Source organism: Brachypodium distachyon, chromosome 2, assembly GCF_000005505.3.
Source record: "Brachypodium distachyon strain Bd21 chromosome 2, Brachypodium_distachyon_v3.0, whole genome shotgun sequence".
Classification (NCBI taxonomy): domain Eukaryota; kingdom Viridiplantae; phylum Streptophyta; class Magnoliopsida; order Poales; family Poaceae; genus Brachypodium; species Brachypodium distachyon.
The window spans coordinates 2,238,498-2,251,712 of NC_016132.3; the positions used below are offsets into that span (position 1 = coordinate 2,238,498).

General features: G+C 42.8%; 2 protein-coding genes and 1 long non-coding RNA gene across 3 annotated transcripts; 1 reads left to right on the plus strand and 2 right to left on the minus strand.

Moving 5' to 3' along the window:
- Positions 1 to 375: 375 nt before the first annotated feature.
- LOC112270683 lies at positions 376 to 1,608 on the plus strand. The gene is made up of 3 exons (XR_002963089.1): positions 376 to 504; positions 614 to 1,043; positions 1,140 to 1,608. It is a non-coding gene; the product is annotated as an uncharacterized LOC112270683 (long non-coding RNA).
- Positions 1,609 to 1,863: 255 nt separating this feature from the next.
- On the minus strand, positions 1,864 to 5,091 carry LOC100834911 (RHOMBOID-like protein 1). The gene is made up of 6 exons (XM_003568574.4): positions 4,417 to 5,091; positions 3,494 to 3,657; positions 3,190 to 3,353; positions 2,848 to 3,107; positions 2,632 to 2,758; positions 1,864 to 2,212 (listed from the first exon to the last, which is right to left on the minus strand). Exons 1-6 carry the CDS (start codon positions 4,827 to 4,829, stop codon positions 2,087 to 2,089), a joined length of 1,254 nt encoding a protein of 417 aa, XP_003568622.1. The 5' UTR covers positions 4,830 to 5,091; the 3' UTR covers positions 1,864 to 2,086.
- A 643-nt stretch (positions 5,092 to 5,734) lies between these two features.
- Positions 5,735 to 9,595, minus strand: LOC100837075 (protein IWS1 homolog 1). The gene is made up of 11 exons (XM_003568581.4): positions 9,453 to 9,595; positions 8,840 to 9,365; positions 8,393 to 8,512; positions 7,611 to 7,831; positions 7,373 to 7,502; positions 7,126 to 7,188; positions 6,959 to 7,036; positions 6,782 to 6,873; positions 6,593 to 6,655; positions 6,346 to 6,496; positions 5,735 to 6,248 (listed from the first exon to the last, which is right to left on the minus strand). Exons 1-11 carry the CDS (start codon positions 9,458 to 9,460, stop codon positions 6,150 to 6,152), a joined length of 1,551 nt encoding a protein of 516 aa, XP_003568629.1. The 5' UTR covers positions 9,461 to 9,595; the 3' UTR covers positions 5,735 to 6,149.
- Between the last annotated feature and the right edge of the window lie 3,620 nt (positions 9,596 to 13,215).

Sequence of the window (13,215 nt, forward strand, 5' to 3'; positions counted from 1 at the left end):
GAATATATACATCTATTTTTGGGCAAATTTGAGACAAGAATTATAGAACGTAAGGAGTACGTACTAGTTCCATTTTAATCAAAAGAGTAAATTTCACAAAACCACACTTCTTGTGGCTAGAATTTCAACGGGCCACAGTTATGACTAATAGTCTCACAAAACCACACTTTTTCGGACAGATCTTCTCACAGAACCCAAATCAGGTAATTAAGAGCATTTGATGATGTTTCTGAGAAGTGGGGCCCACATGTCGGATGCCAGGTCGGACGGGTCGAACCGTTTTTTTGTCCACGTCAGCTTTTGCCTGACACCCGTTAAGCTCCTCTGTCTACCCGGGGAATCCCGATTCGATCCTGGCATCCGACATGTGGGTCCCACTTACCACCCAACAGATAAAATGAAGGAGATGGGAAAGCTGCAAGGTTGATCTCAAGTTGGCAGGATAAAATGAAGGAGCCATCCTGTCATCCATTTACGACCATTCAGGTTGATGAAGAAGATAAGGTGTTTATCCAATTTTCCTACATCATCCGTGCACTTCCATTCTCTGAATTTTCGGTGAAGAATCATTGGCCATTTGGCTCCAACATCTTTGATTTCTGGACAATTGCAGGAGGTTATAGATGATGATGATTCAAAACTGCAACGACTGCGGATTGATTATGGCGATAGCGTCTGCTATGCGGTGAAGGTTGCGAGCTTAATGAGAATAGCCCTTACGGATTGCATGTCATCAATGAGCTATGGAACTTCAGGGAAGGGCGGAAGGCAACAACTGCGGAAGTGGTCACGTGCATTTTGTAGCAGCTGACACTGGTGGATCTGGGTTTTTGAGGATGGGAATTTGAAGTTCCCCCAAAAAGTATTCAACTTCAATATAACCAGCTAGTTACTGCTATTTTTTGGTATCATTTGATGACAATGAGATACATGCTTGAAGTGAAGAAAAGGTAACGAGGAAAGCTAACGTACAGCATAGGAGAAGCTGAACAATGGAATAAATAATGCAACTATGCAGCAGGGGCGGGCCCAAGATTCTGACCGTGGGTATTCAAAATTGTTCTGAAAATTTGCTAATCAAAATTGCAAATATTTGCGTCTCTGATCGAGAGTTTGAGACGTTGTTCTGTTGTTCGCAGCGCAGCGCACATGTGAAACCGCGGGATGGCGGAAGCAACGAATGAGAGAGCAGCGGTCAACCCAAAGACAGGGACACTGAGGAGCAGAGTAAAGGAGGAGGTAGGAGCAATCGCTAGGTTTTTAGAATTAGAGACATGTCTGTTTGGGGATTTAGAAGGAGGCGAGGAGATGCGAGGTGTAGATTGACATCAATAAAGGTCATACGAGACTACATGTATCGAGCATATAGTTCGGTTTTCAACGACCCAAAATCCTATTTGGAGCATTGGTCCGACTTGGAGGAAGGAGAGAGATGGACTAGTCCATTTTTACACTCAATGCTGGAATACCCTTGAGTTTAGTCCCAAAATCTTATTTACATGCATACATACAGAATACATAGTGTACATATTTATTTTTTTGCAAAATTTGATGGGTATTCAGTTGAATACCCTTGAATAAAGCTGGGCCCGCCCATGCTGTGCAGCATATGACTGATATTGAAAATATGACTAGACAGTAGACACTATGAAATCATTGATCAGTTTAACTTTATTTGGCAGGTTAGTTGTAGTCCTAAGTTGTAATATGTTTTTAGTATACTTCATCTACTGTCAGCTAATGTTCTGGATAATTACATTAGACAAGGTATACTTCATCTACTGTCAAATTTTCTTCACCAAACCTTCCTTCTGTTGATGCAACAGTTTAAGCTCAACATGTTTGCATCTTCATAAGACAAGATAAGAATGCAAGTGGTCAATTGGGATTTTAGAAACTACTGCCTCAAATTATCCATCTTTCATGACTGCGAGCTGCCATTTGGAATACACAGTATATACATTAGAAGGCAATTATAGAGGCCCAAAGGCATTATCTGAGGTCGCACTGTGAATATAGGCTTCTACTTGCCTTCCATAAATATGCAGATATCAATTCCTTGTCATGAAAGTACATACATTCACCATCAACTGCAGAGGCCAAGACAAAGGTTTTTAATCGCTTCCGCGTTGCTTGGATTGTTGAGAACATAAGTTTCGGTCTTTCCGGTGCTTTGACATGTCAGATTTAATTGATTTTCAAGCTGTGAAGACTGCAGGAGAAACTTAGAAATATTAGTGACCTTCTGTGAGGATGTAAAACTAGAATGAGACATCAATGTAGCAGTACCACAGCAGTGATAACGAACTCTGGCAACGGAACTGAAAGCTCTAGTTATGCTTACAGGTTGAAAGGAGAGCACAAGAGTTGAAAACCAACCTAGGCCCTTTTGACTGTTACAACATGTCATCGGCTCATTGCAGCATGCACTGTTAACCCTCTAATGGTTTTCATCTAAGAGATTTTTTTTATGAATCAAGCATGTTCTGTGTTCATATATTCATTTTGATTTACTGTTAGACACATTTATCCAGAATGCCAGAAAAAAGCTATATGCCAACTTGTGATCACACATGAGATATTGCATGGGATAACGAAATTCTTAGAACTGTATCCGTATAAATAACTTACCAGGCAATAGTTGCTCGGTGCTTTGCAACTCCATTTTGAAGTAGGAACGCAGCTCAGATAATGGCACCAAGAACAGTTCTCGCTAGCATTGAACCCTTTCATTAGCAATACAAAGCCAATGGTGAACCTGCCAATAGTGAAGTTTAGCAAAGGCAACTGAAACCTAGAGGATTAATAGATCATTATTGTTTGTGTGCAGATCAGGAAGGTATTTACCCAGAGATTAATATCATCAAAGCAATCACCAAAAGTATAATTTGATATGTCTTGTACTTGCATTTAGTTGGGCCTGTGGATAATCCAAGAGGCGAGTTCTTTTGGTTAATGTATCCGAATTGTGGGCGGATTAGGAGGACAAAACCAAGAAAGAACCCCGATATAAATCCTCCAATATGAGCAAAGTTATCAACATGCGGAAGGATCCCAACAGCTAAGTTGATAGCAATGATCATAACAAGAGTCAATAAAGCTGCAAACTGTATTTTAAAACAATAATGAAGTTAGACACAAGAACTATGGTACAGTTTGTAAAAATACATGGTAGATTTTAGAACCAACCTTATTCTCATATATTGTCCAATTTGTTATCAGCTCGGACAGCATGGAGCCCAGTAATCCAAACAGTGCACCTGAAGCACCGACAGAGATATTTGACACCATAAATAGAGCAGACAGCAAGCTACCACCAACCCCTGAGATCACATATAGTGTGCCGATCCTCACTGCATTGAAAAAATCCTGGTCAAGTTAGATATTGCTATTAGCTCTTGAAGGAACTGTCTAGGCTCCAGAGAAGTGAAGGTGCAAAATTTGTGCAATGAAATGAAGAACAAGTTCGATGCAAAATTATGTTTATACTTACGGAAACCGAATTCCTTCTCAAGCCTGATTCCAATCATAAGGAGACTGAGCATATTAGCAAGTATGTGGATAACACCAGCATGTAACCAAATGCAAGTGATGAGGCGCCACCCTTCGTGATCTTTGGCAACTTTACTAGTTTCAAGTGCCCCCATTTTCAACAATCTAACGAATTGGTACACATGTTAGTTACCTCTTATCAGACAATACTCACAAGGGTGAAAAGAAAATATTGCGGACTTCTTTTCATACATTACAAGAAAAGAAGCGACAATGTTGGAACAGACCAAGGGAAAATGTGAAGATCATTCAACACTGGTGCATCTAACGGATGCTAAAAAAATGAAGTTATGCCGAGTCTTCCCATATCCACCTCGCTTGACACTTCTAACTAGAACAACTGATTATTCAACCTTGCCACGGCGCAAATGCTCCAACTTATGAGTTATGCTTAAAACTTCAAAATGCCTACTTCTAGTCTAGAATAAAAAAGTTTCAGTGTCCACAACAACCACAGATGTATGGATAGGTGCAACTTTGATGAAATTCAAACAAGTGACATCATAAGAACTTCTTTTAAAATGAAAAGCAAGCAGGCAACACTGATCAAATATGAAGTATGAAGTTTGAACCTTCTTGACCAAAGAAACAGCATCTGAACTATAGACAAGGTAGTCATATCAGTTTAAAATCACTAAGAAAGTAAGAAGGCAAGGCTATTTGTCTCCTGCCAAATCAAGGAGCGCCTAGATTTTGTACAAAATTTCAAACTAACAGCTAAATTACTCAAAGGCCATACCTACAGCCATGAATTTAGGTCGAAAGCAAAGGGCGTTGGCTCAAATCTAAATCATTCCACACAATGCAGGCATCTAGAACAAGAGAATGACCCCAAAGATCCAAACATTTCAGGGGGCGGCTTACGTGGCGGAAGAGGGCCCAACGAGGGGGTTCTCCCTGTACGACTGGAACGCGAACCTCCCGAGCTCCGGCTCCAGCAAGCATCCCTGCGCAGCGCCCGCCCCGCCGACGGAGCCGCCGATCGCGGCGCCGGCGGCCGCGGCGTGGGCGGGGCAGTCGTTCTCGTACATTGTGAGGACGAAGAGGGCGATGTTGGCTACGATGAAGAGCGGCACCAGGAAAGGGAACCACCTCCGGAACGGCCGGAACTCCTGCGGCGGCTGCGGGTGGCCGCCGTTCCGGTGCTGCGGGCCGCGGTGGCCGTGGTGGCCGGGGCCCTGGCTGCGCGAGCGGCGCGGGCTCTTGGGCCTGCCTTGGCCGCCGCCGCCGCCTTCGGATTCAATGGGGACCACCGCCGTCTCGCCCCGCCGCGGCATGGCGCCGCCGCCGCCGGCGAGAGGGGCGGCGTCGGGGGGGAGCTGAGGCTGTGCGCGGCGCGAGGAATGCGCGCGCGCGGAGGCCGCGGGATTGTGCTGCTCGGGCGGGGGCGGGGCCTGGGTTGTTGGGTTGGTGCGCGTGCTGCGGATGGCTCGTGGAAATCGAGATGGTTTGGGGGAGGAGGAAGCGGAAGAAGAGGCTGCAGGAGAAACCGGAGGTGGAAGAAGAGAGGACCTCTATTCTTGGCGTTTTCCCAAAAGGGAAACAAAAATATGCAACGATATTTTCCTTTTTCGAAATTAAATACGCAACGGATTTGAGTAATGGTTTCTGTGTTGAGCTGTTATTTACAGCGGCTGAATGTAATGTCTGGCTTGTAATAACAGACGGAAGTATAGCAGCAGTGCCAAACGTCACTCCTTGTTCAGTCTCACCTCCTTTCCTGTAAAACTCGCGACCCGTCAGTTTCACTAAATACTAGCAGTTTTCAGCTGATACTTTTTTAACACTAAATTGAGATGATGATTCTTGCATCAACTATTGCGTTTGTTTGTTTTTTAAACACGAACTACTACGTCTGTCATAAGCAAAGAAATCTCTAATTTAAGCAAACTACCTTTGCTTAGCAGTAATATCTCACTTAGCATCTCACAATCTTGTCCAAATGAAAACTTGGGTACATATTCTTCATCACATCGTACTTGGACAACAATACCCAGTGTCCCAGTGAGATGAAAAAGAATTAGCCAGATCTACAGGAATCTACATTTGGAATCTGCGACAAGTGTATAAAAGGATTAGCCAGATCTACAAGCATCTTCAATTTAATTTGGAAGCTGCTATGGGTGCATTTCCCGTATCATCACCTCACTCGTAGCTTTATTTTGTCACACATCATCACACAGACAGAAATTGTATCATAATTTCGCATACTCAATTTATTGTTGGTTTGTCACACTAATGTTGTTTAGATTCCATAAACAAGGCATCACGTCCTTCCAGATACATCCGAACTCAACTTATAGCCAGATCAGATTCCATCAACATTTATACAGTATAGAGGCATCACTCTCCGCGCTTGAAACACACTATGATCATGCATAGTGATGGTATCTATAGGAGCATCTGTGGTAAAAATGCCGAAGTTCCAGAAGCATGAGCGATGCACCCCACCAGGCTATGGAAAAAATTTGATCAACAATCCAAGATTATCCAAGCAATTTGATCCACCGATGGCGGTGGTGGTACAGTGCTTGATACTGCTTCAGCAGCCTGCTGCAGACTCATACATGCAGGGCAAGGCCGTCGGAGTGGATAGTTTACAAGTACTTGACCATCCCGCGGCCTTCCACACTAAGCTTTGATGCCTGCAGATTTTTCTTCTTTGGTGCTTTCAGCTGCTGCAGTTTCTTGTTCATCTGCATTACAACATGAAGGATAAATGGTCTTGCTCCCACAATTTATAACTACATGCTAGTATCAAATGCAATCAGTCTAGAAGGTGGGGGACAGAACCTTCAGACGGCGCTGGTCTTGGACAACTTGCTTAGCACGAGCCCGTATCTGTTCGGGGTCAATTTTGGACTGTGGACGAATGACGAAGTCTAAGGGCGATGCTTCTGGCCTAGAGGCGTGCTGCCTAGAACCACTTTGCCCAGACTTGCGCCTGTATCCAGAACACAGAACAAATTAATTTTAAAAATGTGGATGGCATGCAACCTGCATCAGATGTAACACAAATAAAATGTATGACTGGACTTACTGAGAGAAGTCAGCATCAAGATCATCATCTCTGGATTCCATTCCAGAACTACTTGAAGAAGGCCTTAATTGAAGGAAAGCATAACCAAGAAAAATAGAGATCAGGGACAGAAAACTAAAAATAGAATACTGCCAATCAGACATTAGGCCATGCAATGGATCATAAGTGAATGAGAAGTGCGGCACTCACTTCTTCATTTGAGGACGCCGGTAAGGAGCTCTTTCATCATCATATCTCCTCATATCCTCAAACCTCGTGCTCTTTTGGAATATTGGTCGACTCTGTAATTTTTTTGTTCACATTAGTCACAGAGACCAGCTAGCCTTCAGCATAAAATACAAATGCTTAGAAAGAACAAGACATTACCCATTTATCAACTAGTTCCTTGGCTAATTTTCGATTGGAAGTAGTCTCCTCATCAGATTTTGACAAAAACATGATAACCTGTACAGCAACAAAGGAATACAGTTGATAGTTAAGGATCACACATAATCTAAGGATAACCTTCCAGAATGCAAAAAACTAAAACAAACCTTTCCCAGGCCACTTTTCTTGAGCTGCTCCCTTCTGTCGAATTGCTCCAAATCAATTGGAAACTGTAGAGATAGATACAAATCTTCATGAGAAAGAAGACATGCAAGAACGAAAATCAAAATATCAAGTCTTAATAATGAAAATACAAATATCAAGTCATATCATAATAAGGTAACAACAATGTTCGATGCTATAACTAGAGATTTCATAGTTCGGAAGGAACAGAGAAAAAAATGTTTCGCCTACATCAGATAGTAACTTCAGTACAGCAGTTCGAATATTCATATTTGGCATGCTTCCATCAGGTAAAGGTTCAAGCCAGTTTTTCAGAAGAGTGAGTATTCCATGATCAAGGAATTCCTGCTGGAGATTCTTCCTGTAAATAGTCATATAGAGATGATGATAATTAGAACTAGCTACAACAGGTAGCAAACGGATTAGTACCAGAGATAAAGTTTTGGTAGGCTACTTCCAAAGATCTTACTTTGAAAGAACCTCTATAAGCAGTGGAAGCTTCATAAGTTTGTTAATGGCCGGTTTGGATTGCCTATTTAGGTTCGCATCTTCTTCAGACGCTACTTCAAACTCAGCAATGAACTGTTCAACTATAAGACCAATATCTGCACGCGGTCGATCATTTTTCTTCTTCTTCTTACCACCCTTAAAGAGCCGCTCAATTTCATCATCCTCTTCAGCTTCCTCTGCCTATAAAAAAGAGAATTAACTCACGTAGTACTTACAAAAGCCATGAATCAACAAAATGTTCTGTAATGTTTCATGTAAGATAGCAGGGCACCATAGTTTCATCAACCTTTACCCCCTAAAACTACAATCTACTCCCCCAGGGTCATGTTATGTCATTATATAACAGGTCTATACTGGCATCATTCTTCTATAGCTGAATACAGCATTCCTTAAGTGAATCACAGCACCATGACATATGCAGATTCGCTGCTTAAGCCCATAATGTCCTTAACTCGGATATTGGTATTAGTCATCATAATCAACCAATGATATGAAACAAAATCTCTTACGTAGTAAATTCTATGAGGATGAGATTTGTAATAATACAGATAGTATACGGCATATCCATTTTCTTTCTCTTCACATGTGAACACCAAAGTCCCTATTCAGGTTCAGTGTATTTCCATTCAAACAGGGGTAAAATACCCAACTAAAAGGCCTTGACTCGACCTTTAAGGTAATTCATCCAAAATTGGCAGTAAGAGGATAACCAATGGCATATGAGCAACTGAGTCTGAATACCTGTGCATAATGTCGAGGAGAGTGGCCACCGTTATCATTGTCATAACGGTCAGCTGGGTCAACTCCGGTATCATCAATGAAATTATCATCATCTGCAGTTCTAACACCTTCTTGGTCATCCTGTTTGGCGAGAAGCCGAGAACAAAATGTTAAAACACAGTATTGTTAATTTGTCCAAGGCTATGTTGCTAACAAGGAGATCAAAAGCAAACTCAATTATCATGGAATGAGTAATCATTTCAAGAATATAAGATGTTCCCCGAATAGAATTCAGCAGAACAGTATGGTATCCTATGCAGAAAACAGAAGCTAGAACCCTTTCACTCAGGCACATGAGCAGCTAAACCAAGCTAAAATTCACACAAAAAAGGTGTGTTTACTCCAACATGCAAGCAGCTACAACTAATTATAAGTGACGACAGAAGATTGGAGGCAATGGGCAATTACCTCTGAGCCGGCCCCAGCAATGGTATCCCAGAGCTCCTGGATCTCCCTCTCCCCTTCCTCCTGCTCATCAGCACCACCGCCTTTCCCACCGGAAGACAATCCCCTCCTCTCCCTCTCCACCACCCTATCATCCTTCCTCCTCTTCTTCTCATGCTTTTCCTTGCCGCCGCCCCTCGCGAGGTCCCTGAGGCTCGACGACCCCTTCCTCTTCCTGGCCGCGTCGGCGTCGTGGTCCTCCAAGCCCTCATCCGCCAGCCCCGCCGCCTCCTCGCCCCAATCCTCCAGATCGTCGCCCGGCACGCCACCGCCGCCCTTCTTCAGAAGGCGCTTCCGAGGCCTGGAAGAGGACCCGGCCCCGTCGTCGCCGTGCACGGGGGTCGGGGAGCGGTCGCGGTTCCAGCCGGCGCCGGCGCCGTCTTCGTCTCCGAGATCGTCCTCGAGGTCTTCGTAGGGCTGGGCCTGCGGCTCCGGCGAGAGGTCCCGCGCGTCCGGGTCCATGAGCTGCTCGCCGTCCTCGTCGAAGAAGCTGCAAGGGTGGGGATCGGGGTTAGTTACCGTGGTATAGAGGAGGAAAGAGGGGGTAGGGTGAGTAGGAGGAGACGTAGGTACTTACTCGTCCATGGCGACGGCGGCGAGATGCGGATCGGAACCCTAGGCGACGAGGAGGAGGAAGCTGGAGACGAGACGAAGGAAGGTGAGGAGGATATACGAAGCAAGAAGAGAAGAACATGCTACGGTTTGGACTCTCAAGATCAGGATTGGGCCATAGGTTTGGACTTTGGGCTCCTCATTGGGCCATACCGCCAGAGGCCCAACATGGTCCTCAATAATTTCTCCTACTCCGTATTAAAAAAAAACCCCTACCAATTCGATTCCCGATTGGAGGAATCTGTCTCTCCCGCCGCCCGCGCCCTCCTCGCTCTCTCGCAAGTTGCCTCCTTCAGGCTTCAGCACAACCCACCGCACGGCCTCCTCCTTCCCCGATACTCCCCTCCGCGTATCCAAGTCCACACCCCTCGCCCCAACCGTCCATCGTGGCCATCACCGACGGGAGCTGGGGCAACGGCTGCATCACGCAGCGTCGGCGCGGCTTGGAGGCGGCGTTACTGTCAAGGCCTCGCTGATTTTCCGGTAATGAATCTGCCGATCAAATCGACGAGGGGTTGGGTAATCGGGGGTGATATCAAAAGGGTGTTGAGATTTACAGCCATAGATACTGCTACTAGATCTGAAGAGTCAAGAACACTAGATTAGGGTTTTACCTTCTTGTTGTTACAAATGGACAACTCGTGGTTATATAATTATATCTGGGCTATCGATACAGCGAAACTTCAGTTTTAACCACAGCGGCAAGTAATGGCAATAGTGGTGAACTATTCACCGTCGAGTAAATTACATTAGTATACTCGGTAGCCGCTGGATCATCTTTGAGTTCTCCCTTCGTCGGGGCCATTGATATTTATGTATAGAAGAAACCAGTGCAGGTTCACTTTATATTGCTTCCTTTTGTAACTTTTTTAGTCTCAACTAACACTGCTCCTGTCTTAATTAGTTTGCTCTTCATTGAAGCAGTCCCACATTTTTTTTACAAGAAATTAAGTTGCCAGGAGCAAGCTGAGAGGTGCATCTCTGTTGGAAAAGTGCAGCGATATGCCTCCGGTAAAAAGAACTATAAGATTTATTGTTTGTATAAATCATAGTCTTTCCCTTGTCTTCATAATATTTCCAATTCCAAACTGAATACATGGACTAAGCATTACATATGTTTTTAATTTTCAGATTGCATCCAAGAAGCAGGTGTTAGATGAATTATCTAAACTCGTATCTCCGTCTGTCGTTGCTATCATTCGATATCGACAAATGGATGCTGTTGGATTTGGCACTGGATTTATAATTTTCTCAGATTGCAACAAGGTATTAGTATGTGCACATAAAGTTGTAATCCGGAATGGAGATTCTGTGACTGTCCGTTTCCAGGATGAGACGGAGCAGGATGCCAGTGTTTTAATGAGAAACACAAAATCCAATCATGTCATCTTACAAGTAGCCGCTGACTCTTGTCCCCCTCAGTCTGTTAATTTCAGTGAATGTCCAATTACAAGACAAAACATTTTTACAATTGCTGCGGTGGAAACGAAAGGAAAACTTGGTTTGATGAGTGGAACAATAAGGTGCATTGTTATAATTCATAATTTGATTATAGTACTAGACTTCTTAACATTTATATATTTTAACAGTTCTTATTGCAGCATTCCAAACTGCAGAGCTGTCTGTCAAAATGGAGTGCTTGTGAGTGAAAGTGAAAATATGTTCGCTATGAGTTGCCCTGCAGCAGGACCACAGAAGTTAGGTGAACTTAAATGAGAGGAATTAGAGTTGATGGGTGCTGCAGTGTTTGATATGAAGGGTCTAGTAATTGGCACAGTTGAATGGGTTGACGATCATTCATATGACATAAAATTTGCAGTGAAGGCAAGTTGTTTTCTGAATAATCTGGAACATTTGTTAAAGGCTATTGATGAGAAGGTAACTTGTTCTTTCCAAAATTTGTTCTGTTAGAAGAACCAAAATTGAAGTTTCACTTAAATGTTTAAGTACATAGTTGCAGATTTATCTTTCAAAGGGTCAGGGAGGCTTTGTCGAAGGTGTTAGCACGAGCAGCCAGGGAGGTAGTACTTCAGGTTCAGAAAGTAGAAAGAGGTATGTGCACATATTCTTAGGCTCATGTCCCTATCACATCGTGAAAATTTGCACATATGATCTCTCTATTGTGTGCTTAGGGGGCGTGAGGACTCACTTGGAGGGGGCACAGGGACAGAAAAAAGTTTATGCCTCGACCACATTGAAGTTAATGAGGATGTGGTCAGTGAAGAAAAGATGAAGTTACACATGTATCCTATCCATGGTAACACGGAGGTTGCAAGACGAGAAGCAATGCGATCGGAACTTGTGAGGCTTGTCACCTGAAAATCTTCTGAGCATTTGAGGGGCTACGCATCTTCACCAGGTATCGTCATCCGTTACTTGTTTTGCTATGATCCTTTGGTCAAGCAATGTTCATGCTTGTGGTTTCTAGTGAAGATAGACCTTTTGCACTCTGGAAAGAACTCCGTATCTCTTGTTTGAATACGGAATTGCCAACTGTTTGATCTTTTAAATACAGTTGATTGTCACCATTGCTGCCTTTCACTTACTTCGTCTGTCTTGTGTGGGACACTTAACTCTGTTCAAAGTAGTGACATTTTTATGATTTCTAGAAACATGGAGAATAGTATCTCCTATTTTTACTGTATTGGCCTTAAAGATCTAACGTTACGTTTGTGTGTTACTTGTGATGGTAATGTGTTCAGTATCCATTGTATATCAGTGCTTTCAAGCATTTTTTTTGTATGGGCAGAGTACCAGGTTAATCTAACCTTTTCTTTTTGTTCAATAGATGCTGGAATCGAGGCAAACAAATGCATGAACGTGTTTATTGGTATAGAATTCCCTTCATTGCTCTCATCTAATCTTCATGATTGAATTGGAGAAGTCCTCTAGTTTCTCATAAAAAGAATTACCCTGTAACTAACATTTTCATTGTGCGATTGCCCATGTTCTGCCAGTTTACATTAGTCAGAATTGTGCAGAAAAGATTTGTAATGTACCAGTAGTAAATTATGAGTTTTTTTACATTTAGTTGCAAATTTAATTAAGTGCAATAGGAAAAGAGTTGATATATGCTCTTGAACTGACTGAAGTCAATAAATTCATAACCCTGTTACTTTTGGAACTTCAGATTGTTAATGTTTTTTTTTGTTCATGCTCACAGCAAGGAACCCTGACGAGGTGTGTTCAGAAAACGGTATTTCTGTCGAACCATTTGACCTGAATCATTTCTTTGGCGAGGATGGCAAGATTTATGGCTACAAAAATCTCAAGGTAAAGAAAGTTTATTACTGTAATTAACATGATCAAATAGTAGACACCCCAATCCTCCTTGTTCAAGCTGTTTATTATTTTGTCTAAGTTTAACAGGCCTGTTACTTGCAATATGAGATTCTCTTTGTTTGCATCTAATATTTCACTTGGTACAGATCAAGGTGTGGATAAGTGCTATATCATTTCATGCGTATGCTGATATTTCATTCGTGGAAACATCAGATGTGAGTACTAGTTCATCTTAAATAGTGCAAGTATTCGTTACTCTATTGTGATTTTTTGAAACTTTGATAAGCCACGGATCCTGACTTACGTGCACAGAACTACATATGATATTACATTATTTTGTCTCCTATGACTGCAATTTACTGTGAGGTGCTTTTAAATTATAATCTTATGTCTTGTCCTTTCCATTCTAAAGAACATTGCTAATTCTGATGAGTAACCAGAGTTAC

Coding starts and splice junctions, on each gene's coding strand:
- LOC100837075 (XM_003568581.4), bottom strand. Junction 7,037..7,125: donor AGAAAAGTGGCCTGGGAAAG/GTTTGTTTTAGT, acceptor GTTGCTGTACAG/GTTATCATGTTTTTGTCAAA. Junction 6,249..6,345: donor AAGACCAGCGCCGTCTGAAG/GTTCTGTCCCCC, acceptor GTTGTAATGCAG/ATGAACAAGAAACTGCAGCA.
- LOC100834911 (XM_003568574.4), bottom strand. CDS start 4,829: ATGCCGCGGCGGGGCGAGACGGCGGTGGTCCCCATTGAATCCGAAGGC. Junction 3,658..4,416: donor GTTGGGCCCTCTTCCGCCAC/GTAAGCCGCCCC, acceptor CCAATTCGTTAG/ATTGTTGAAAATGGGGGCAC. Junction 3,354..3,493: donor TGAGAAGGAATTCGGTTTCC/GTAAGTATAAAC, acceptor TTTTCAATGCAG/TGAGGATCGGCACACTATAT.